The following is a 27486-nucleotide window of genomic DNA, read 5'->3' on the forward strand; positions in this document are numbered from 1 at the left end:
TTCCTATATTCTCTATTTAGTTTTTTCATAAAGTCAATCACATTTTATGACACTATCAGTTCAGCGTAAACAGAATACATACACACACATTTTATACATCTGTAAACAACCTTAATTCTGCACAGAAGTCTAGAGGAATTAAACTTAACATGGAAAGCCCAAGAATCTGTAAGGCCTTCAAATTCTGGCCCTGTACTTTTATTTTCTAGCTCTTCACAATTCTGGTAAATTTGCACTTTATTTCCATTTCACAGAAATAGTTACTTTCTTGTTCAACAAGGAAAACAAGAATGCAATCACAGCCAACCATCAGTTCCCAAGTAATTTTAAGAATATTCACATTGCTATTATTACGAGTCATTAAGAAAGCAACCATTATACTATTTGTGATTTTCTGTCTTAACCACCTTTTCAGGCCAAGAAAAGGTAAGCATTTTAATATATAGAAGACCTGGAACACTGTAAAATAACAGAGTCCTCAATAAATGCTTGATAAATGGAATTAACAAACCAGGGCCTCAAACTGATTGATACACTCTCAAAATTAAACCACTTCCTTCCCTTGGGTATCACTTTGTTACTTTCATTTTCATGATGTTGCCAGTACAAAAGACCCGAAACCAACTCATTTTATATTCACTTACAACAGAGAGGTCTGTTCTACGGAGAAGAAAAAAAAAACCTGGCATTGCACAGTGGCAAACATTTTTAATCCCAGTGCTTGGGAAGGACAGGCAGGTGGATCTGTATTGAATTCAACACCAACTGATCTACAATAGTGAATCCCAGAACAGAGTAGAGAGTGCTTTTCTCAAGAAATTAAAAGTGAAATTGGGCAAACCAATCTTAACATTTTTTCTCCAAAAATGCAAACATATTTTCTGCTACAAATAGAAAGGATTTATAAATGCTTTCGTAAATGCTCCAGAGTTTTACATTATTCCCAACAAACACTGTTCAATCCACAATTTTTGATTTTACAAACACTGAAAGTGAATGTTCAATTACAAACATTTTCTATGAATATTCTTATAAACAAATCTCAATATGCTTTAGTCCTACCAATTCTTTATCTATAAAACAGCCTTATAGCTGGCAAAAATCATCCATACACAGATGAACGTTCTAAATAGGTAAGCATTTTTAATCCGTTCCATTCAATAATAAATAGACAAACAAACCATAGACAAAATCATTTGTCTTATCTGAAATTAATATCTAATTCAATTATCTTATTCTACTGTAGGAAAAAAAAATTAAGGACATCATCAAGCCACAGAATTTAGAATAAACGATTTCCTCGCCTGAGGATGAGGCTTTCACCAGGGAATGCTGGTGAAATTTACATAGAGACATCTATAATGACAATACCACTGCTGTAGTATAATAACATTAAACAAAGTAATATACATTCAGACAAGCTTTCATTACTTACCTTTATTCTAGATCTTTGTGCTGATATCTGTGCTGTGGTTTCTTTAAATTTATTTGCCTCTTTAAGTTGGGCTTTAAGTTGTTCAGCTAATTCCTTCAAAAGAAAAAATCAAATAGGTAAGCTGTGTTGTTAAATTTTACATTACAGAATATTTCAAAGTTATAAAGCAGTCAACACCTGACTGCAATAACCAATTGACACTAATTTTAACAAGCACTCTTCAGTTACAAATTTTTTGAGTATTGAGATATTCTGTTTATGATTTTGAGGTGAATAATTTCAAGAAACTATACTTTGAGAGAGGTAAGAAAATGGAAAAAAAAATACGTATCATCAAGAATTACACTTTTGCAGCCGGGTGATGGTGGTACACATCCTAGCACTTTGGAGGCAGAGCCAGGCGGATCTCTGCGAGTTCGAGGCTAGCCTGGTCTACAGAGCAAGCTGCAGGACTGTCTCCAAAGCATTTACATTTAAATTTAAAACAACTCCATGTATATTTCAGTAAATGAATTCACTATCCTGGAACACAGAAGAATTTCTGTCTTTGCTATTCTGCCATATCAAAATTAATACAAATTAAAATAAATGGTAATATATATGTATTATATATATTATATATGATTAATGAATGAGTAGGTCCTACCAAATTATCCCTATTTTTATTTAATTGTAGGAAAATTGGTCTTAACTCATAAACATTTTTTATGTTCTTCTTAAACATTTTAAATTTACTGTTGAGTTTCATCATAGCATATGTATGGAGATCAGAGCACAAGTTGCAGTAGTAATAGGTTGGTGGTACAGATTAAACTTGGGTTATCAGCCTTTATAACAAACTCCTTTACCTACTGAGTTATCCGACCTGTACCAAGTTTTTAGGTTCTTATGTGATATTTTAAGAAAGTAATAATAAGCAGTGTTGGGCTGCAGACACCTCGGTAGTTAAGAGCATTTTCTGCTCTTACAAAGGACCAGCCATCAATACCCAGCACATACTTCAGGTGGTTCACAACCCCCTATAACTCCAAAGCTCCAAAAAGAGCTAACACCTTTTTCTGGCTTCAGAGGGCATCACAGTACACACACACACACACACACACACACACACACACACACACACACACACCAATAAAAATGTTTAATGAAAATTAAATCTTTACAAAAAGAAACTAATAAGCATTCTTAGGTTAAAATGGAAGTGAAAGAAAGACATCGTTAACTCCTCCAACTCTGTCCCAGATGTTAGATGTTAGAAATGCAAGAATAAGTAGAAAGGTATGTAAAAATAACATGTTCTTCATAAATTCCAGAAATCTAAAAAGGAGAGATAATATATATTTCTCCAATAGAGAAACCACAAGAGTACTATCTCTAGAAATTCTCAAGAAACAGTACTGGCATAACTGCATGTGAACACGTACAAGAATGTAAACAGATCCATATCTATCCCCATGCACAAAACTTAAATCCAAATGGATCAAAGACCTCAACATGAATATAATCACACTGAACCTCACTGAAGAGAAAGTGGGAAGGAGCCTTGAACACATGGACACAGGAGACCACATCCTAAATATAACCTCAGTAGCACAGACACTGAGAGCAACAATCAATATCTGGGACCTCCTGAAGCTGAGAAGCTTCTGTAAGGCAAATGACACAGTCACTAAGCAAAATGGCAGCCTACAGAATGGGAAAAGATCTTCATTCACCCCACAGACAGAAGACATATAAACGACTCAAGAAACTAGACATCAAATTACCAAGCAACCCAATCAAAAAATGGGACACAAATCTAAACAGAGAATTCTCAACAGAAGAATCTCAAATGGCCAAAGACACTTAAGGAATTGCTCAATATCCTTAGCTATCACAGAAATGCAAATCAAAATGACTATGAGGTACCATCTTATACCTGTCAGAATGGCTAAGATCAAAAACACCAATGATAGCTCATGCTGTAGAGCATGTGGAGTAAAGGGAACACTCATCCGCAGCTGGTGGGAATGCAATCTATCTCAAGATCCAGCAATACCACTCTTGGGCATATACCCAAAGGATGCACACTCATAACACATGGACATTTGCTTAACTATGTTCACAGCAGCATTATTCATAACAGCCAGAACCTAGAAATAACCTAGATGTCCCTCAACAGAAGAATGGATAATGACAATGTGGTACATTTACACAATGGAGTACTACTAGTGGAAAAAAAAATGACATCTTGAAATTTGCATGTAAATGAATAGAAATAAAAAAGACCATCCTTGAGTCAGGTAACCCAGAATCAGAAAGACAAACATTGTATGTAATAAATGAGTATTAGACTTAATGCATAGAATTACCAGCCTAAAACCCACAATCCCAGGAAAGCTAGGTAACAAGGACAACCCTAAGAGAGACATACATGGATCTACCTGGGAAGACATCCTGAGATAATGGGGGGGGGGGGTGAAAGGGGAGAGGAAGAGGAAATGGGAAGAAAGGAAGAGAACAAGAGGGAACTGGATACCAAAAAGGGGGAAGGTCAGTGAGGGGGAGAAAAGAAAGTGATATCTTAACTGAGAGAGCCATTAAAGGGCACTAGGGAAATTCCTAGGAATCCATAAGCATAACCCCAGCTAGAACATTCTAAGGAACAGTGGAGAGGACACCTAAACTGGCCTTCCCCTGTAATCAGAAAATAGAATCTTCAACCAGCAACTGATGAAAACAGATAAAAGAGATCTACAGCAAAGAAGAACTGGGCTGATCTACAGGAGACCAGTCCAAGAGAGGGAGGAGCTAGGGGTCAACACCATGATTATGTTACCCACTGAAACAACTTACCTGAGCTAATGGGAGCTCACTGACTCTGGACTGATAGCAAGGGAACCTGCAAAGGTCCAAACTAGGCCCAGTGAATGTAGGAGATAGTTGTGAGGCTTGAGCAATCTGTGGGGCCACTGGCAATAGGACCAGGATTTATCCCTAGTGCTTAAACTGGCATCTAGGAGCACATTCTTTTTGGAGGGCCTTGGTCTTGCCCAGAAGTGAAGTGTCAGACTTTGTTGACTCCCCAAGGGAAGCCTTACCCTTTCTGAGGAGTGGAAGGAGAGTTGCATTGGGGGAAGGGTGGGGCAGGATGTGGGGAAGGAGTGGGAATGAGGATAGCTATGTAAAATGAGAAAAGATTGTATTAAAAAAATTCTTAATAATAAAAGAAAAAAGAAATTAAGAAGAAGTAATATCTTCAAAGAATACCATATCTAAATAGCTAAAGCTTCTAAATTTATCTGCGAAGGTTAAACATTTCATTCTTCTCCAAGTGAACAGCACACACGGGTCTTACCATATTTCCCATCATCTCTGCCTTGATAATCTTGGCCCCCAACTTGTTCTTTTCATCAACGTTCAAGATACAGGTAGACTCTGCCTCTGGGCTACAGGTGAAACAGGACAGGAGAAGAACATATGCCATAATTTAAAATTATGCATTATCTTAAACTGACCTCAGTAAAGCATTCAGGACCAATAAAAGATCACAATTCTAACACAAAAGAATTACATTCAGCATTCTAGGGTGAATTGCACTTCAAGATTCTGTTACAAAGTTAAGAATAACCTATTACAGTTGCAGTAATAACTGGAGAGTACTGTTAACTGTAAGATAAATAAATAATATACAAATTAACATCTTTATTTTTAAAAAACTCAGCCAGTGTACTAGTGCACACCTGTAATCCCAACACTTAGTAGACCAAAGTTGGAAGCTGCCATGAGTTAGAAGCCACCTTGAGCATATTAAATGAGGCCACTCTGGGCTTCACTGAGAGACCCTGTCTCAGAAACAAAATCTACACTGATTTTAAAAAGAAAGCCAACAAAAGCATTAATGTCAGACCACAATTTTTTATATCTTAATAAATTTAGTATTCAATATGATAAATTACTAATCATCTTATAACTGTAAACTTGGGATGGTATATTTAGCCACATTCGAGAATTAAAAGCAGCAATTGCGTGTTATTTTGCTAAATTGTTCTATAACTAATTATAAGCAAAATAATTTAAAATTGAGATCATACGCTAAAGAGAAGGCTCATTTGAGAGAAAATTTCAGCCAATGTCAGATAACCCCACCTTAAGATTCTTAGGAGTCGAGGCTACAGAAAAGGAGGGTGAACCCAGCAAGAGTCTGGAGGAGTCCTGAGCAAGGAAAGAATAGTAACAATCACACAAGTCCAAAGTAGTCCCAGGTCTCTGTACAGACTCCCAAGAGAAAGTGATACCAGGAAAGAATCACTCAGGGCTGCCCTGGAGTCAGAGAAACAATTCTCCCACATAATTAAAGAAACGTTAAAAGGAATTCTGGTAATAGTGTATGGTCCCACTAGTCACAGAGCAAAGTTGCATAAGTGGGAAAATACTGGGAAATATGTCCCGCACACTAAAATGCTACTTGGAGCCCAAATTAAAAAAAAAAATGTTAAGATTAAGAGTAAGAAAGTAGCAAATGCTTTCCCATTAGTTACATTTCAAAACAAAATGCAAAAGTATTTAGATGTTATACATTTGAATGAAAATGTTCTTATAAAATTCATCAATTCATATGATGAATATATGCCAATAAAAAAACAGGACAAATGTAGTGTTCAACAAGTAAATACCATTATATCTAATATCCAGGTATTATCAGATATGCAAGTAGAAAAGTATAACTCATATTTAAAAGAAAATTCTACCAAGCAAAAGCCGTCCAGACCTGACACAGATACAAGAAATTAGTATATTCAATTATTAGGATAAATGTATCCCATCTGTTCAAAAGAGCCATTGAAGAGCCACTTTAACCAGGCTTGGTGGTGCACATCTAATGTCAGGAGGATAAGGCAAGATGTTAAGAGTGTTCCAAGCCAGCTTGGTGTCTAAAGACACAACAACAAACAAAAACAAAAAAGATGCAAATTGAACTTCTAGTCAAGGAAACAACCCAGAGATTAAAAACACCACATTAAATTTTTTTAAAAAAATCAGATACTAAAGGACCAATACACTAAATAAAATGAAACAAAAAAATTTAAAAACATCATCAGAAGGCTGCATGGGAATCCTAAATTCTCTATCATATGGAGAGTCCCTAGAAGGAAAGGGAAATAAAGAGACTCAAATCCCCCAACTTTATTGAAAATGAAGAAGCAGCTCAAGGAAGTTTGAACTGTGAGGATAGATGGGACAACAGAAAAACAAAAGAATATCTGAAGTTTTTTTTATGTTATTGAGCATACCACCAACCAAAGCATATGAAATTTGAAAATGATTTGAGAAAGAACTAAATGTTTTAGCATTAATATCATATACTTGATCTCACATCATAATCACACTCAAAACACCAGATTATTAAGTCTTACCTTCAAATACACACACACACACACACACACACACGTATTTACTAGATATTTAGATATTTATGGGACAAAGTATATTTTATGCACAGATTTCCCAAACAATCACATGATGCATATACAGATGTAAAAAGTAAAATAAATAAAAGCCATACCACTAAAAAGGCCCCAAGCATTTGAGATAAGGGATATTCAGCCTATATTATCTAAATATATGTATTAAAAAGTAGATATTATCTATGGACTTTTTAATTAACAAAATGTTCTATAAATATCAAGATACAAATGTGCTATATGTAAAAGGAAGTAACATACAATGTGTCAACATTAGTCAAAAGTTGAAGTATCTATGTAAATATGTGACAAATTACTGTACAACACAAAATATTATATTATTCTGGACAAAGAGGGTCATTTCATAAGAAAAACGAGCTGAGCTATCAAAGTACATAGAAATCCTTATGTCTGTACATATAAGGGAGCTTCAAAAAACAAAAACTGTGGGCTACAACTAGTAACCAGTTTAAAAAGTGTGCCATTGCCAAGTGTTTGAAGGTAAATAGGGGAAAAGATGCTTCCATAATTCTGCTATTACTAACATAAAATAACAATTCTATGAAACAGTCATATTTTCTTAATATTTAAAGTACAAGTACTATATGATCGAGTGATTCATTTCTTGGGAATGCTATAGAAAAGCATAAGCATACGAGTGCACAGAAAACTTTGTTGCTAATGGTCAAAAACAAGAAGCAATCTAAAAGTCCACCAAGAGGGAATGAAGAATCAGAATGAATTGGTTTACAAACAAATGGCATCTTCAATCAATCAAAAGGAATGAACTACTAATATACAGAACAAACTGACCTGAATGAAACTAAAAACAACTATGCTCAGTTAAAGAGGCCAGCTTCTACCCAAATTACATAATGTATATATTCCCCACTTATATAAAATGTGTCTGTGGTGGTTGGGGCTGGAGAGATGGAGGATAAGAGCACTGTTTGCTCTTCCAGAGGTCCTGAGCACCTTATCTAGTGAACATGAGCAGATCCAGACTTAAATGTCAAAGTGAAGCCTATCTTTCTACAAATAGATACATGCTAATAAATAGAACATATTCATATCCTATATATAAGAAAGAAGTATAGTAATGTATCATTTTCCTGGATTACAGAGATTTTTCTGCGGTCTCCTTCATAATTAGTTTCTATAAAAATCAACCGGTTTCCCATTAAAATGTGTATTCTGAAAGTACACACAAATGCACTTGCATGCATGCACACACACACACACACACACACACACACACACACACACACACACACGAGCACCGAACCTCTACTGAGGAAATAATCAGAGTTCAGTAATGTGGGATTGTGGGATGTCCTTCTGTACGTATGTTGCTTTTATTGGTTGATGAAGAAGATGTTTAGGCCAATGGTTTAGCAGAGTAAAGCAAGGTGGGAAATCCGAACAGAGACACAGAGAAAGAGAGAGAGAGAGAGAGAGAGAGAGAGAGAGAGAGAGAGAGAGAGAGAGAGAGAGAGAGAGAGAGAGAAGAGAGAGAGAGAAGGCAGAGTAGAAGAGATACCATGTAGCCGCCCAAAGGAAAAAGATACCACAACATTACCGGTAAGAAACAGCTTTGTGGCAATATATAGATTAATAAAAATGGATTAATTTAAGATGTAAGAGCTAGCTAGGATACTTCTGAGCCACTGGCCAAACAGGGTTGTAATTAAGATAGTTTCTGTGTGATTATTTAGGTCTGGGCAGACAGGAAATGAAAGTGTAATCTCCATTTACAGTTCAGTTCTCTGATATTGTAGAAAAACTTAAGTATGTTTCAAGTTTCCTTTTTCTGATGGCTGTGGTCACTGAGCTCTGTAATTATGCTTTACTCACTACACTCTCACATTTTCTCTCCTATTTAAGAACCTTACTCAAAAACTAAGAGTCTGACAGCCTTCTCTTGCCCTTCTGAGCTATAATGCCAAACTGGAAAGATCACAGCCAAAGGTACAAATAGTATATTAAATGTGTTAGTTTCTGATTATATATAAACTCTAAATTAAGGACAAAATATGTTCTACTCATTTTAAGTACCACTCTGGGTTTCAGGCTTCTAAAAGTGCTTGTTAATATATTTTTCCAACAAAAGAAAAATATACACAAACACATTTTTGTCTCTAAGAATAATGAGCTTAAAGCTTTAATTCATGTGACCAACTATTAGATGATGTTTTCCTATAAGATAATCACAGGCTCAAAAAAGTATGAAGGAGAACTGCTAAAGATGATCCTATGAAAGAAAATGAAAGAATGGTTAGAAAAGGAAAGCTACCAATGATGCAAATAAAGAAAAAGAAAACAACTACACAAATGTACCACTACTACACTTACTTAAAGAAACAAATGTATGTATCTAGTAAAAATTTAATGGGCTACAGAGCTGCCAGATAAAATGTATAAATCTAGTTTTATTCAAATTCCAGGTTAGCCACAGGTTTTTCTGTTTGTTAGTTAAAGCATCAATATGTCTAACTGCTTAAAATAATTTTTTATTTACTAAGTCAAGCAACAATAGTTATATGATGAGGATTACAACTTCAATTCCCTCACTTTTCACAGATGAAAAATGTAAGGCTCAGACTATGATCTCTTCTGGTTCTAAAATTAGGCTAGTAACCTTTCTACAGTTCTGAAGTTCACTGGTTTTAAAAATTCCTAGAATCCTAGCATTGGTTTAACAATCAAACATATCTCACAACAATGTCCAGACACACTAATAGGTTTCAGCATTCCTTCACTGACACTTTCTGGCATTCTTGCTTTCTTACCACTACTTGATCACTCAGAAATATTTATCTTCCAAATATATAGGGATGATTCCTAAATTCTTTTTCTCTCCAGCTAATCATGGAATTCATTAAAAGCTACAAATTTCTTCTAACATCAAATTAACTAATCTGAAAAAAATAAAATCAGACCACAGGGCCTGCATTCCATTCCTGTATTATAAGTACTAGAAATCTACAATGTTAGAAGACATAACAGAAATGAAGCAATTCAACAACCTGATAGAATAGTAACAATGTTTGTATGGAAGCTTTGCACACATGGCTCATCTACATTCAAAGGAACAAGACCAGCACATTGTGCCCAAATGCTAAGCAGTATTAATGATATCAATACTTAATGACATCACCCATTGGCTATTGGGGACTTGAAACAAAAAGGCGCCCATGTAGTTTGACTTCTTCTACTCCCTCCAATAGTTATTCAATCAACATTTTTCCTTTCAGTGGCACATGGCAAGAGTGTGGAGGTCAAAGGACAATCCTTAGTGTTGGGGCTGCCTTCTGGGTTGTTTGAAACAGAGTCCCTCGTTTTTGTTACTGTACACATTAATTTTCTCTAATTCTTGCCATGGTTATCCAGTCATTGTAACAAAACTTCTGCTTCAGTTTCCAAAGGCTATCTGGCTCATGAGGTTCAGCGGCTTCTCTTGTTTCCACTTCCCATCTTTCTGCTGGAGCACTAAGTTTATAGATACATACTGCTATGCCCACTATCCCCAGTTATCTCCCTAGAGCTTTAATCTATTTTAAGGATTTAAGTGGAAGTTAGTCCTTATCTTTAGGATACATTTTTTTTAAACCTCCAAAAGAGTCACCCCTATGACAAAATCAAGTTTTGTATAATCCCACTCAAGAACCTAACTGAAAAAAAATACAAGTATTTATACCCAGAAAATGCTGCCTTTATGTTCTGCAGATGTCCTCTTCTTGGTGGGTCACCCCTCAAGCTCTCGGCCTGCAACTGTTCTCTCCTGTCTCCTGGAGAGTGCTGATCAGCACTGCGGCTCCAGGTTTCCAATGGCTTTTGATCTGAATGCTTTCGGTATCCTCCTTGCCTACCACACAGGCTCCAGGAAGTGAAATTTTCTTCACTGTTCTCTGTGGGTTTTTGAAAATCACAATGCAAAGAAGCCTGAGCCACTAATGTAGAAGATGAAGTAGACGGCTCAAAATTTCTCCTCTTGTTGTGAAGCGACAGTTCATCCTCATCAGAGGGTCTTAAGAATTTAGGTCTCAAATTTCCAGAAGATTCTTGCCTTTGTCTTAGGGCAGATTCTCTTATACAAGTTTCTAAAGATCCAGACTGGTTCCTTGTGTCAGGGCCACTAAGCTCACAGTCGCCAATGCTCCTCTTTGCCACCTCTGTAGCAAAATGTCTGTCCTTTGAGTCCTCCTTACATTTCACTAAGTCTGAAATGCTACTTGTTTGACTAGACTGCTTACTATCTGAATATGCAGGCTTCCTCCACCTTTCCCGTCCGTAATCTTCTCGTTTGCATGCAATTTTTTCAGCTTCTTTTAATTTTGACTGGAATATTTCCATTGACTATAAGAGAGAAAAATAACATATCTACAATTAAGAAAGTGTGTTATGATGCATTGTTAAATGGCACAATAAAAATACCCCCCCACCAAAGTAGACACAACCATAAAAATCACCCCAGACCAATAATGCTTTAGTAAGTATAAGTAGATAAAAAAAATAATCAAATCAAATTAAAAGATTTCAAAAAGGGATGCACTGAGAATAAATGTTCTACACAATAGAATATCATACAGACACTACAGATACAACTTATAAAAATTCCTAGAGTGACGGGGAAAAGTTTAGGTATACTGAATGAAATAAATTCTCAAAAATCAGACTGACTGCCAGCCTGGGCCCAAGGACCTGGGCTGGCCTTCTTATTTGTTGATTTCCTTGAACAGAATGGACTTTTTAAATGGGGATAGGAGAAAGACTATTACATCTAATTCTACTCAAAATAAAAATCTTTGCAAGAACTTGACAGGGAAAGGATTATGCAAGTGGAAATTGATTCACAGACAAAGTATGCAATTAAAACATTACCTGAAAAGACATCATGATGGCTTAAAAAATACATGCTAAAGTATAGCCACATTGCAAAATGCTATAAAATATGAAACTCTGGAGTCAACAAAACTTCAACAATGCTTATTTCTAAAGGTGTACTACAGAGAATCCCCTACATTATTTAAATTTTCTTCCAATGAGAAAAATTCTACTTTTATATTAAACATACACACATTTCAAGTTTTATACACTTGCGTTTTACATTCATTGTGTTAATCTTAAAAAAAAGTAGGCTAAGTTTGCAAGATGGCTCAGAGGCTAAAGGCAATTGCTAACAAGCATCATGACTTAAATTCAATACCTGGGACCCACATATATAAGATAACAACATAACAGAAGAGAGAAATGACTCCTTTAACTTCCACATGGCCCTGTGGCATGTGTACATTCCTGAGTACACATGCAAAAAAATAAGTGTAAAACATTTTTAAGCAATATCCTTGCATAAGAAACAGAAAATTACTTAAAAGAATGAAGATAAATCTAATATTATTTGATTCAAATTGCTTCATTATTCAAAAGAAAGATACTCAGGCGGATCTCTGTGAGTTCGAGGCCAGCCTGGTCTACAAGAGCTAGTTCCAGGACAGGCTCCAAAGCCACAGAGAAACCCTGTCTCGAAAAAACAACAACAACAAAAAAGAAAGATACTGCTTTCAAATAACTATGAAACAATATATATCTTCTTAAAGCACAAATACTTACTCCATATTTTTCAGCTACAATATCCACAAAATTTCTGTTTTCTCTTTGAGCTTGTTCTTTCATTCTTTGATAAGACTTTCTTAGCCAGCTTAATCCACCATCCTCTACTCCTGAAGCTAAATTCCAATAATAAACATCAGTCGTACTTCTACGGTGGTTATTAAAAATAAAAAACTTACTGTTTCTATCACTTTTAAAGTATAAAATTAAATACTTGCTTTGATTAATTTAAAGTTATAATCACAATTAATATTCACCATACATTTAAATACCTACCTATAGAAGCTACAAAGGCTTGTCATGATGAAAAAAAGGAAAAACAAACTACCTGTAAGTAAATACCAATTTAAGAGAACAAACATAAAATTATATAAAGGTTAGTTGTTTGTTTAATGAGACAGTGTCTTACTATGCAGCCCTAAATGGCCTGGTAGACCAAGTTGGCCTTGAACTCAGATATATCTGTGCCTCTGTCTCCTAAATCCTGGAATGAAAAGGATGAATCATCATGCTTAGCCTAAGCATTATTCTATGGAATTTTCTCTGACCTTCCAGTTAGACATATATATGTTACAACCTTCCAGTTGTAACATATATGGGAATTGCCCCTCCCAGAAATAAGAAATAAATGTACACAATGAAGAAAGCAACACAATAAATAAGAAAGTTATAGAAGACAATGTCATTAAGTTAAACCTTAGTTGTGATTAGCAGCTATGAACATTTGAATGCCTTCAATGAACTGTGTGTGTGTTTTGTCCTATTTTCAATTGATAGAAAGAAATTTAATTGATTACTTAAATTAAAACTCTGTTCCTGATATTCCCTGTTCCAATAAGGACAGCTTTAGATCCTGCTAGCTCTAGAGTCAAGAAATACACACAAGCTCTTGGAGACAAGCACAAGAATCTTCATATCAGAACAGCCTATCAACAGCCCAACATGATAACAGTCAAAATCAGAGAGGGACAAAGGGATCATGATCTATTCTTAAATGGACAACTACACAGCCTCGAGAATGAATGAACTAGTTATTCATAACAATATGGAGGAACTTCAAATGTGGACAAAAGAATTCAAAAGATTAAGAGCACAAATCATCTTTGGTGGTAGAAAATAGGACAATGGCTACCCCTCCAGCGAGTTACTAGAAGGGGATGAAAACATTTCTGGGGTGTTAAGACTGCTGCTTCTCCATAACACTTTATGACACTTCATTCTGTTTCACTTATGGTTTAGGTACTTTTCTATGTATGTCAGACTTTGAAAAGAGGCTTAGGAAGGAATAGAGGTTAGCAGCATGATGCGTTTTCTTTATCAGATGATCCAAGAGTTCAGTTCCCACACTTACATAAGTTGGCTCACAATTGTCTATAACTCTAGCTCCAGATTTGACATAACTGGTCAGCATTGACATTCATAACACCCCAACTTCACACTGCATAACTAAAAGTAACAAAAATATTTTTTAAATTTAAAGACAGAACTAAAAGCAAAACTGATTTTTAAATTATATTCATATTAACTGTATTATTTTACTCAAATCTCAACAATCTCTTCTAATACAAAGAGGTCTTTCTTTATAGATCTGTAACACTGATTCAAGCCCAGATCTCTAATGATGGCACTTTTCATTCAAAATGTTATTTCACTTGGACTTTTTTACTTATATAGCATATATTATATACTGTAAGCAGTCAAGGAACTTAGCCCAAATCTGTGGTCAGTATAGTTATAAGTGAAAACCCACAGCAATTTGTCTTTATTAATATTCCGGCTACATAATTAGATCACTGATCAAATAACAAATGGACATCCTGAAAATCTCTCCTCAACTGTCACTATGATATTAGAAGTTCAGAGAGAAATTTAGGAAAACAAAATTAAGACTGCTTTCCCTATGCGGCTCTGTGTGAAACCTAACTAGAACAAAAATCAGTTAGGAAACAGTCTTGTCAATGTTATCACCAGGATTGATACTAATATACTGCTGAGAAATTACCCAATTTAATATGTTAAAGGAAACAGAACTTGCAGCAGCATCCTCAGATTCAATCACGAAGTCCTTAATTAAATATTTAACGTTCTCAAGAACCATAAGCATAGTTCTACCCATCTGTGCTGAAAAAAGTTCTATCAGTAATTACAGTAAATTCAGAGGTATGCTACACTTAAAATATAGCTGTATCCCACACCTAACTTTTTGAGTAAGTGTAAAATTAAGTTTTAATTTCATGGTTCTAACAAGTTATGCTATGCTATAATAAACAAAATACAACCAAACACTAGAAATCTCTCCATTTCTCTCTAAACACAATTTAGAGGGGAAAAAAACAAAACAAAACAATAAACTAAGCCACCAGGAAACCTAGACTTCAGTCTTGTTGCTACTACTAAATACAAAATATTTATAACATCAAAAAACAAACCATTCGTCCTTAAATTTTCACATCTTCAGCTAAATAAAGTATCCAATTAAACCACCTTTAAAGGTTCTGACAGAAAAGTCCAAAAAGAGAAAAGGAGGAAGAATTGACCAGAACTCACTGAAAAAGACCATAAATCAGTGTTCACTAAGCACATGAAATAAATTCAGTCTTCTCAAAAATCTGCAGTAATGAATGCTTCAATGTGAATCTGTGGCCTGGTCCCTTAGTACTTACATGACTACAGACAAATCACCTGACCACTCTAAGTCTCAGACTGAGCTAACTCATTGTTCCCTACCTATTAACTTCCTAGAAAGCTGTGTTTCAAAGAGGACTTTGTATGACTACCATTACTATTATCTAATCTGGTAGAGACATTTCTGTCCATGCAAAAAAAAAAAAAAACCCAGAATAAAACGTGCTGCTGTAGAATAATCCTTTTGTTCACTATGCATGAAGATTTGCCACTCGGATTGGTTTAACGAAAAGCTGACTGGCCAGTAGCCAGGCAGGAAATATAGTTGGGACAACCAAATTAAGGACACTGGAAAGGAGGGCAGAGTCAAAGAAGCTGCCAGCCAGATGCAGAGGGAACAGGAGATGAACATGCCATGTTAAAAAAAATATTGCCTTGTGGCAGAGTATAAACAAGGAATATGGGCTAATTTGAAATATAAGAGCCAGTTAGTAACAAGCCTGAGCTATTGGTTAAGCAATTACAATTAATACTAAGACTCTGAGTGGTTATTTGGGAACAGGAGGTCAGGACAGAAAAACCCCATGTACAACACACAAATGCTATAACTTAGTAAAATTACTAATTAAGAATTCTAAAGATGTCTTTGAGTGGATTCAGTAACTTCATGCCCACACAAAGAATCTTTAAGAAACAGCCAAATAAAAATGAGTTATAAATAAAACAAAATATCTTACTGATAAATAACTAAAACAAAAAAAATAACATAATTATTTACAATATTATTTTATTCTGGCTAAATTGTATTTGAACTTATCACTGAATTGGCAATACTGAGCACTAGTGATACTCAAAAGATTTTGTCTCCATTGAGTAGAAAACAATAGTACTCTCCTCCTAAGAACAACAAAAATTTTGTGAATCCTGATGAATGAGGAATTTCTAAAAGCAATAAAATTGCATCATTAATGATACATTATTTGCATAAATTTTAACTAAATACACTTTTGTATTTTGCTATAGAATTTAACAATTTGAATGCAATATAAAGTTTCATATAACCATGATTTGTCTTTGCCCATTTAAAAGAGAAACTTGCAAATGATGGCTATTATGAACAACATATACTGAATTATCTTGCTGCAAAATACATAACAGTAAACTTTCCATAATGACATAAGTAAGATTTCAAAAGACTGCAGATATTTCATAAGTATTTTGTCATATATAAACTCAAGCCATTCTCTTAGGAACATTAAACTTTAAGAATTTGTACTTTTTTATTAGTATATATTACCTGCACAAAATAATGGGTTTCATTATGACATTTTCACACAAGTACATAACATACTTTAATGATCTTTACCATGTTCATTATCAGAAACTGAGATATGTGCACAAGTCTACAAAAAATATAAAGATACCTTTAGTAACCGCCAGTATACAATTTTCTGATGGGAGACCTGTCCCACCATCCTTCCAGTATGGATTCAATTCTCTTTCAAGCAGTTTGGACTAGAACAAAACATTTTGAAAGGTTAGAATGTAAAAGTCAGTCACCATGGAAATGACTAAGTCATTTGAGGTGGCTAATTGTTGGATATAAAAGCGTCAACATATCATGTAAAAATCTTAAGACATGTTATAGAACTTGCCAATAACAATGTCTAACAATGTCATGTGTCTTTATTGAACACCTACTATTTCTCAGAACCATCAAATCTAACTCAGAGACTTAGACAAGATATCCCAGAACTTAGACAAGACATCCCAAAAATCATGCCCTTCGATGTTCCACACAAGTAGCAGCTTGATTACAGTACAATTCCACACTTATATTTAAAATTAGACTGAGAAAAAACAAAAAACAACACTGACCACAGAACTCTCAAAATCTCTTGCTACATTTTTCACTTGCTGATCTATATTACATTCAAGGAAATTATAACACAATCTCTGAAAGCATTTCTATACTTCGTGGTCTCTAAGGATTTCCCATTGTTTTCAGGACATCAGTGTGAAAACAACAGCATAAAAATGCTTGTTTAACACTTCCTATGACGTTCTAAGCATCTTGAAAGCATTCTTATAAGTAATTTATGTATACACTGAAGCTCAGTTGATAGTTCAACTGTAATTCATGACAGTCAAGTAACAGATAATAATTGCTCAACTACATTCACATAGATTTATGCATCTAAGATAACTTTTAAAAGATAATTTTATGTACCTGTGTTTAGATGTAAATATGTGAACATGTGTACAAGTGCCTGCCCAGGCCAGATGTATTGGCTCTCCTAAAGTTGGAGTTACACATAGCCATGAATCACACACTATGAGTTCTGGGAATTGAACCTGGGTCCTCTGGAAGAGCAATACATGCTCTTAACCACTGATCCATCTTTCCAGCCCGAATCTAGTATACATCTCTAAAAAAAAAAAAAAAAGTCTATTTTTACTTTAATGTGTATGACTGGTTTGTCTGCATGTATGTCTGTGTGCCACATGTATGCAGAGCCCCTGGTGGCCAAAGGTAGATAATAAACCTCTAGAAGCAGAGTTACAGATGGTTGTCAGCTGTCATGTGGGAGCTGAAAACCCAATTTGAGTCCTCTGGTACAGTAGTCTGTATTCTTATTGAACATCGCTCAAGCTCTAGGATGCTTTTAAATAGCTTTTCTACAAGAAATTTACTTTTTAAAAATTAGTTTCACATTCCTTGGTTATCACTGTTATCAAATATCATTTAAAAACATGCTTAAAGGCCGGGCGGTGGTGGCGCACGCCTTTAATCCCAGCACTTGGGAGGCAGAGGCAGGCGGATCTCTGTGAGTTCGAGACCAGCCTGGTCTACAGAGCTAGTTCCAGGACAGGCTCCAAAGCCACAGAGAAACCCTGTCTCGAAAAACCAAAAAAATAAAATAAAATAAAAAAAAAATAAAATAAAAACATGCTTAAATAGTATTGCAAATAAGGTATTTATTTTAAGGCAATTCAAAATGAAAACATTGAAACTGCTCTCTTACCTGCTCTAGTGCTTGGGCTTTCTCCTGCTCTATTTTCCTTAGAGTTTCCTTTTCTGCTTTGAGTGATGATGAAGACACAGTTTTAACAGACATAAAATCAACAGTCATCCACTCATCCCGCTGTTTAAAAGAATGAAGCCATTTTAATCTGTACTTAAGACCTTCTTAATATCAGAGACTGCAGGCACCAAACAGGAACAAACATAAGTGGTTAGCCACTCTCAAGAAGCTTCTTGTTTTTGCTATACCTTAGTCATTCCCTTATAAAAGTGCAGTAAAGAACTCACCATTCAAGTTTGTTTTAAGGAGTAAACAAAATATATATAAAAGGCAGCCAATATAGGGTCTGGCACACACAATGAAATGTTAGCTCCTGTTCACCTTTCCTCCTGTATCTATGGCTAATTGGGTAAATTATAGTCTTTCTTAGGCATATGAACCAGAACTCAAAATTTACTTGCTATTGACCTATAAGCATTGCTAAGCAAATTGCAACATAAACGGAAGAGAAAGAAAAGCTGAAACTGACATATCCAAAAGATTCAGAGACTTCTAGTATTTGGTAAATCCGTTAAAAGAGGAAAATGCCGGGTCAATGCTTAAGAGCTTTGCCTGCTCTTCCAAAGGTCCTGAGTTCAAATTCCAGCAACTACATGTGCTCACAACCATCTGTAATGAAATTTGGTGCCCTCTTCTGGCCTGCAGGGATATATGCAGGCAGAACACTGAACTCATAATAAATAAATAAATCTTTAAAAAGAAAAAAAAAGAGGAAAATATGCCAACAATCATTGGTGAGGGAGCCCTGAAGGGCTGCAGCACAGATAAGCATCTACCTTCCATAGCAGAAGGCTAGTCTGAACACCAGTGGAGAGGCTTCATAAACTACTGTAAAGTATAATTCTCCTGAGGAAGTTATAATCATCAGTTTAATGTCCATTTGTACTTAGAAGCCTTTTCTCTCTAAATCAGGTGGGTGCTTACCTGCATAGCATGGCTGTCACATTCTTTTTCTAGACTTTTGTCTTTCACTTTCCAGGTCTTTTCTTTGCTAGGTATCTGGGAGGGAACAGCCTCAACCCACTCTTCAGAGCTCTAGAAACATTTAGCATATACATAACATTCACAATTTGCATACTTATATATAAAATTCTGATGTTAAGTGGAAATAATTCAGCTTATTACAAGAGATACTTTTATTGATTTTCCCTTTTGAAAATAATATGGGAAAACCTGAAGAAATAACATGAAAATCCCACTTTGGTTTGAGCCCAAAGACATACCAAATTCATTCTTTCTCTCATGAGTTATATCAAAAAAATAAAAAAGCTAGAAAGAAAAGCACCAAAGCAAGGCTCAATTTCTACCAACATCCAAATGAACTCATAAGTTTGTCTAAATAGCACCAGGGAAATAACAACCATGTAAAGGAGTTCACTGTTTGCCCTAAGTGCAAAATTTGGGGATTTCCCTAGACCTAAACTGCAGAGACCTCTAATAACATCTGGGTTGGTTACCCTGCTCTATCAATCACTCTCCACCTTATTCCCTTGTTAAGAGTCTCTGAATAAACTTGGTCTCAGCAGATGTAAGACCAAGAAAACCTCCTGTTTCAGCTTCCACACAGTGCTTCGGTTATAGGCATGTGAAGACATGCCAGTTTACACGAGTGCTAGTGACTGAGATTTATTAGGGTCTCATGCTTGTACAGCAAACACTTTTACCAATTGAATAGAGACCCCGAAAAAAACTGATGCTCTTCTCTCTTCCATGAAAAATTCCTCAAAACTGCCTAAAAGCATTTTTAAATATTTGTTTGTATGCTGGTTGGTTTTTTGAGTCAACTTGACATAAGCTAGGAAGGAGCCTCAGTTGAGAAAATGCCTTGAGGAGATCCAGCTGCAAGGCATTTTCTCATTTAGTATTCATTGAGGGAGGGCCCAGCCCATCGTGGGTGGTGCCATCCCTAGGCAGGAGGTCCTAGGTTCTATCAGAAGTTCTGCTGAATGGGCAAGGGGGAGCAGTCAGTAAGCAGCTCTGCTCCATGGCCTCTGCATCAGCTTCTGCCTCTAGGATTCTGCCCTGTTTGAGTTCCTGTCCTTTTGTGATGAACAGCAATGCTGAAATGTAAACAAAACAAACCCTTTCTTCCCCATCTTAACTTTTGGTCATGGTGTTTCATCACAGTAATAGAAACCTTAAGACAAACTGGTACCAGCTTAGTGGGATATTAGTGGGACAGACCTGACCATGTTTTGATGAGGACTGTTTAAGGACATTGGAACTTTGGGCTAGAAGAACCAGGGAGTACTAAGAGCTCAGTGGGACACTATGAGCTTGGAAGAACAATGCAGAAGATGGAGACTTGACTTGTGAAATTTCAGAGAGAAGTTTAAAGGGCCATGTGTTATTTTGAATTATGATCCTGTGGTTCTGGTTACCTGGGGCTGAAGAATGAGTTGTGATCAACAAGATAGCAATATTACTAAAGCAACATTTTACTTTGCTAGGATACTGGATGCTGGCTCTTTAGAGCTAAGAAATTAGTGGTGGTTAAGAAGAGACCAGCATCACTGAGGTGAAGTCTTCTAGGAAATGTTTTTGACAGCATAGGGAAACTATGTTTAAGTGGCGGCCAAGGTTGTACCTCGTGCTGGCATCTGGACTTGGATATGTGTGAGCATCACCCAGGTGGTACTGATTTGAAAGGCATGAAGGTTTCGTGGAAAGCAGCTGAGGTTCTGCACTATGCAAGGCCAGGAAAGACCATTGGTGAAGGTGCAGTCTCAGTGGCAGCTGAAGGTCCAGGACTGAAGGGGTCATGCAAAGAAGTATGAAGAGAGCCTTGTAGAGGCTATTGGTGAAAGTGCAGCCCAGTTGCAGTGAGAGATTCTAGCATTTTGAAGATGCCAGTACCATGGAATGACCATGAGGAACAGCTGAAACAATGGATTAGAGCCAGTCAGTGAACAGAAGACAGTTGTGTGTGTTGTAGAAGGCAGAGCTAGAGAAGTGATCCAAGCTCTTTGGAAGAGTTCAGAAGATCATGAGTGGATCCCAAATACTGAACAGTTGAAATTATGTTTTGCTTTGATAGTGACTGTATTCTGATTTCTCCCTCTTAAAGTAAGAACATTATTTTACAGGAGTCCACAGTTGAGAGACTGAATTTTGAAAAACCTTGGATTTTAAGAATAGTTACTATAATTTTAATGTGTTTGAATTTGTAAAGACAGTGGAACTTTTATGTTCTTAATGTGAAATCTTGGGGATGAATAATAAAGGAAGACTTGGGGTTTAGTAGTGATGTCAAGTTGACAAGGGGTCAGTTGTACTGGGTGGTTTTTGTGTGGTTTGTGTGTCAACTTGACAAAAGCTAGAATCATCAGAGGGAGGAGCCTCAGCTGAGGAAATGCCTTTGTGAGATCCACGGGAGAGGTCCCAGCCCATGGTGGGTGGTGCCATCCCTGAGCAGCTGATCCTGGATTCTATAAAAAGATGAGCTGAGCAAGCCAAGGAAATCAAGCCAGTGAGCAGCTCCCTTCTATGGCCTCTGCATTAGTTCCTGCTTCCACAATCCTGCTCTGTTTTGAGCTACTGTCCGAATTCCTTCAGTGTTGAAAAGCAATGCTGAACTATAAGCCTAATAAATGCTTTCCTCCCCAACTTGCTCTTTGGTCATGGTATTTAATTGCAGCGGTAGAAATCCTAAAGGGGTGTGTGTGTGTGTGTGTGTGTGTGTGTGTGTGTGTGTAGCACATGGTCTAGATATCCTGGAGTTGGAACTACAGTTGGCTGTTGTGAGCCACCCAATGCGGGGGCTAAGAACTACTGGACTTCAGTACTCTGAAAAAGGAACAAATGCTCTTCTGATGTGGCTCTAGCCACAAGTATATCTGTGATATAAGAAATATGTAAAACATATTTACGTACTGTCATATTAACTGCCAACTGTTTCCCAAAACAGATTCTATTTACTCATTCATGCCTTATTTTGTATTGAAATGCCATAACTTATTCATATTTACGTATGAATAAAATAAAATATTTACATATTTTTTAAAATAATCATTTCATATATAGATATAAAATAATCATTATATATATAAAGTAGATACACACACACACTTAGTTCCAGCCTAACTCAAGTTTATATTGTCAAGTCACTTTAGTGACTCACAGTTCTTGATGCCATGCACTAAAATGGGGATTTACAGCCTGAAACAATTGGCACTTTGGGGAGTTGGGGGGGAAAGAGGGCCAGTTTGCTAAAATGAAGTAAAATAACAATGATGTTTGAGTTCTGGTGTGTCCTGTTAGAGGAATTTTAAAGTGAGAATTTTCTCTGTATGATCAGTGACTTGAATTCATTAGTTTGAGCCACTGGGAACTTTATCACCCAGTTCCAACTAGTACAGAAGCCATCACCACCTGCAATTTCAGTTAATTAGACACTAATGAAACTAGAGTTCACCTTACTGATCCTTAATTGAGTTAGGTAGTAAGTTCTATGACCACAGAAACCACAATCACTTTTGCCAACTTTGGACCCACTCTAATAACCAGACCACTGTTACCTTCTTCATACACACCTGGAGTTTTTTTTTTTTTACCAATTAACAATTCCTACACGCAGGACAAATGATCTCTCACCTTACCAAAAAGAGGTCACTTTCGCTTTCTATTTCCCCAACCCCTGACAAAATTACTTACAGTTGTGCTAGATCTATCCTCCTGTTAACTGCTCCTGCTGCTGGTAGGTCCTCCTCCGAGGATTTTGGTCTCAGTCAAGCCACCAACCTCTCTCTCTTTCTGATTTGCTTCCAAGTAAGGGCTCTGATGGCCTGGAGATGTATGAGCTTAAGCATTTCAAATTCCTTTCTTTTTGGATGGGGGGCATTTCCTTGCCTTATGTATGATTACAGCAGCAATTCATCCTCCAACTCTTTTTCTAAGACAATATTACTGAAAAAGTAATTGCTCAAACAGTTCTCTACACTCATAACTACAATACACATTAATCTAGTGACAATTCTTCAAACTTCATAAATGGCTGCCACATTTCCAAGCTCAACAAAATATTCCAGTCTTTATCTCCAGAACTTCAACTCTGCTGATCACTCACATTCAAAATTTTCAAGATGTTCTTCAGTCCAACCCTCAATGTTTACTTTTTATTTTCTTCCTATATTCTCCATCCTTTACTCAGATTTTAAGCACTCTTGAGGTTCCACCTTCTCACTAATATAATTTTTATTCTCTACACACTCTCTTGCCCCCATTATATTCATTCTCATCATTTTAATTACCTTTTTTCTTCTTCCTTTATTTGTACAACCAAAGCTTTAGTGACTTAATTACCATCTTGAGTGTTATGCTAAACTCAAGAACAATAAATCCTTCATTTCCACAAAGCCTGTTTCGCCTGCTGAATTACTAAACTGAGTTACCTGGCATCATCAAGTCAGGAATTACAGGATCATCTTGCCCACCCATCCAAGCTGATTTTCAACTCCAAAACACTAGTCAAATATTCCATAAAGCAAACACTACATCACTGCCCTGTGAGCATACCTCAATCCCAGCCCCAACTACAGTTCTAGCCAAAACAGTTATTTGTCAATGAAATTGACAATGAAGTCAAATGGGCTGATGTAAAAGCAAAGAGAACTGGGAAGACATTGTCAGGATCTAGCTGTGTGTTGAAAAGTGGAACTCAAAAAAAAAAAAACTGGACAAGTTAGGATTATAAAGCACTTACAACTCCAATTCCGATTCCATCTGTTACCGGGATTAAGCTTACTCCTATATTTAAATGTCTTACCTGAATATTTATACCTGAATATGTCCTTCCGACTTCAAGTCTGCTAAATTGTTTAGTTTCTATAACGTGCAATAAAGGATTTCAACTAACACATATCCCCTTTCCATCTTTAAAACAGGAGTCTTAAACCAGATCTTATTGTCACCTTCACAACTTAATCACCAAATACAGCTCTAGGACCCCCATTTCCCCTGCTCTCCTTCCTTCCCCAGTCTCTATACACCACACATTTGGAGTGCTACAGGGAAACATGATCAGAACACTTAGCTTGCAAGGTTTCCTGTCACTAAGACTATGTAATCTCTCTTAAAGATTCTAATAAAACCCAATTTTGTCTGGAGAAATAATCATCCCTAAACATTTTTTTGCCATCACTTTCTACACTAACCCCTTTCGTCTTGAAAATAAGTTATGACAGATTTGGCTTGCTTGCTTTTTTTTCTGTGTCCTCACAGAATTGAACTGGCTACTCAACACTCTCTTCTTTTTAGCCGAAAAGATAAATAAATAAATTGTACTTTGAAGATTTAGATGTTACTTTCTGTGACGAAAACTGAAATACCAAAGAAAAATAGACTCCAGTGTTCTAAAACTCTGCTCCCTTATTTTTCTAACACAATTCTTTGCTGCTTTGACTTATAATTTCCAACCACTTTTGTACAAGTAGTTTTCTCTCTTCCCATGTAGTACTTCAGTATTGGTGTGCGCCTTTCAGTTTCCCTGCACAGTTCGTTACTGTTACATCTCCAAACAACAAAGATCAATAAGTGATATCCCATTTTCTAAAACCAACAATCTCCATTCCAGGAACTCCACATGGATGTCTTGTAAACACTTCCTATCATAACATTATTCCTTCCAGTCCACTGCACTGCACAGGCAGGGCTCCTGCGCAGCCCTTACTCACTGAGGAACTGTCAGTTGACTCACTCTTTTCTTCACGTTTCTGTTTCTTGCTCTTCTTTTTTTTCTCTTTCTTCACTCTTTTTGAATGCTTTTCCTTTTTCTTCTTTTTCTTCACAGAGTGTTCCTAATAATTTTGAACAAGTATAAACATAATTTAATCTTACCTAATTTTAATAGTAAGGCATTTTGAGTGGAATGAAAAATCCATGCTACAAAAAACTTTACAACTTTCATGAAAAGAAACAAAAATCATGACTATCCAGAAAAAAAAATTCTCTAAAAAACTTGCATACTTTCTGTAAGATGAGCACTGCTAATCAAAGCAGTAGTTCAGATTTCTTACCAGAGAAGATATGAAAAAAAGTTTTGGTTAAGTTATTTGTATGTGACAGGTATTATCAAATAAATATAGATATATACATACAACCATTAAGTTTTAGTGAAAGGCAGGTGCAGGACCAGGACCACAGAAACTAATAAATATTAACATTTAAATTTTTCTAAAAAACAGACTTTTTTTATTCTTACAAGAAAAAAAGTGAGTGGATGAAGGGTATATAATCTCAATTAAATCTTTCCATAATGTGTATGAAGATCAAAATACCAGTGTCCTCTGTAAATATAAACAATAAACATCTGCCAATTAAAAATAAACTAACAAAAAATAAATAAATAATCCTACACCAATTGTGGGGGCACGTGCCAGAAGGCAAACTTTTAAAGCTTTGTAAAGGGAGAAAAGGAGGCTCAACAAAAATAAATAAAATAATTAAATAAATAAAAATAAAGACATGAAGCTTAAAACATGTACTTTCAGATCTAGAAGCTTCCTACAAATAGTCCACAGATTTATAACTAAATCTATCAGCCAACACAAGTTAACAAAATTTTTTGATATCATAATGAACTTGTGGTGAAGACAGATATTTTGTGGTCTAACGAGATAAATTTCAATAATGCTAACCATTGTTAGTGAACATATTACTGACAATATGAATTCAATCCCCAGAAGGCACAAGGTAGGAGAGAACTGACTCAGGCAAGTTGTCCTCTGACGTGCCCACATATATCATCACACACACACAAGAAAGAGAGAGAGAGAGAATACATAAACATAAAGAAAGAATTATCCCTCAATATTAATTTGAAACATACTTTAAAAAGAAGAGACATAAGCTAGGCATGGTGGCACGTGCCTTTAATCCCAACACTTGGCAGACAGCAGCAGACTGATTTCTGTGCTTTTGAGGCCAGCCTAGTCTACATAATAAGTTCTAGACCAACCAGGGCTACAAAGAAAGACCCTAAAAACACAAATCAAGAAAATAAGTCCTATTATTACTTCAAGCACAACTGGTAATATTCACCTGTGAAAACTGTTCAATTCGCTCATTCACATCAGGTAACATCCATGTATCTTCACCTCGCAATTGCTTAAGTTCCTTGCACCTTTGTTCTTTTTTGAAATTACTTTTAGCCTACAAGGAAAGAATACAAAGGATAAGGTAACAATTGATAGATCTACTTTTCATATATAAAAAGAAAAATTGGTAGCACTTTCATATAAAGATTTCTAATGAATAAATGGTCTATTTTGACAATAAATTTGTTTCTACTAGTATAAAAAAAGATTTTTTTTTTAAAACCTAACAATAGCTTTTCTTTGGACCTACCAACCTTTAGTAAATCATGGTACAAATCACACACAATATCCTGCCCAGGTCTAGCCTTTGTCCTCCTTTCTCCCTGTCACAAATATGACTTGGAATCACTTTAAACTTCATCATTCCTGGGGCAAGTTCTTTAGAAAGTTATGAAGCTGAATTTTTCCATGCCTTTAATAGGCAATATCTGTACTCCAACTCTCAGAAAAAAAAAATAGTTATCTTCTTAAAAAAAAAAAAAGGATCAGCTGGGAGGTGACGGCACACACCTTTAATCCCAGACAGCAGACACGCAAGAGTTCTTTTTTTTTTTTTTTTTTTTTTTTTTTTTGGTTTTTCGAGACAGGGTTTCTCTGTGGCTTAGCCTTGTCAACTGAGCTAGTTCCAGGACGGGCTCCAAGGTTACAGTGAAACCCAGTCTTAAAAAAAAAAAATCCAGGCGGTGGTGGTGGTGCACGCCTTTAATCCCAGCATCAGGGAGGCAAATGCAGGCAGATCTCTGTGACTTCAAGGCCAGCTGGTGCTATTTCCAGGACAGGCTCCAAAGCTACAGAGAAACCCTGTCTCGGAAAAAAAAAAAAAACCTAAAAAATTAAAAATAAAAAAATAAGCAAAAGAAAAAAAGAGAGGATAGGAGCTGGAGAGATGGCTCAGAGGATAAGAGCACTGACTGCTCGTCCAGAGGTTCTGAGTTCAATTCCCAGCAACCACATGGTGGCTCAGATATGGTGCCCTCATCTGGCCAGCAAGCATACAGACAGAACACTGTATACATAAAAAATAAATCTTAAAAAAAAAAAAAGAAAGAAAAGATCATACTGCTTGTTTCTAGTCAGTGGTCAACAACAGTCAAACAATACAAGGTTTTCTCAAGTAGTTTCTTCTGCCTACTCATTCAGCTCTCAAATGTCAAAACTCATCACAGCTTACAAAGAATTTCCTACCAAAACTG

The 27486-nt window shown here is 36.0% G+C and overlaps 1 protein-coding gene across 2 annotated transcripts in view; it reads right to left on the reverse strand.

Moving 5' to 3' along the window:
• Cwf19l2 (CWF19 like cell cycle control factor 2) overlaps positions 1-27486 on the reverse strand; it is a 69758-nt gene that overhangs the window by 41550 nt on the left and 722 nt on the right. Inside the window, exons 2-10 of one of the 2 annotated variants that reach the window (XM_075966897.1) lie at positions 26238-26348; positions 24872-24994; positions 19125-19235; positions 18141-18260; positions 16539-16629; positions 12490-12605; positions 10577-11235; positions 4773-4863; positions 1436-1528 (exon numbers count right to left, since the gene is read on the reverse strand). In XM_075966897.1, coding sequence (XP_075823012.1) covers positions 1436-1528; positions 4773-4863; positions 10577-11235; positions 12490-12605; positions 16539-16629; positions 18141-18260; positions 19125-19235; positions 24872-24994; positions 26238-26348 — 1515 coding nt within the window. The remainder of the gene's footprint in view (positions 1-1435; positions 1529-4772; positions 4864-10576; positions 11236-12489; positions 12606-16538; positions 16630-18140; positions 18261-19124; positions 19236-24871; positions 24995-26237; positions 26349-27486) is intronic. The other variant, XM_075966898.1, reaches the window with a different exon arrangement.

Source organism: Microtus pennsylvanicus, chromosome 3 (genome assembly GCF_037038515.1).
Source record: "Microtus pennsylvanicus isolate mMicPen1 chromosome 3, mMicPen1.hap1, whole genome shotgun sequence".
In the NCBI taxonomy this organism is placed as follows: Eukaryota; Metazoa; Chordata; class Mammalia; order Rodentia; family Cricetidae; genus Microtus; species Microtus pennsylvanicus.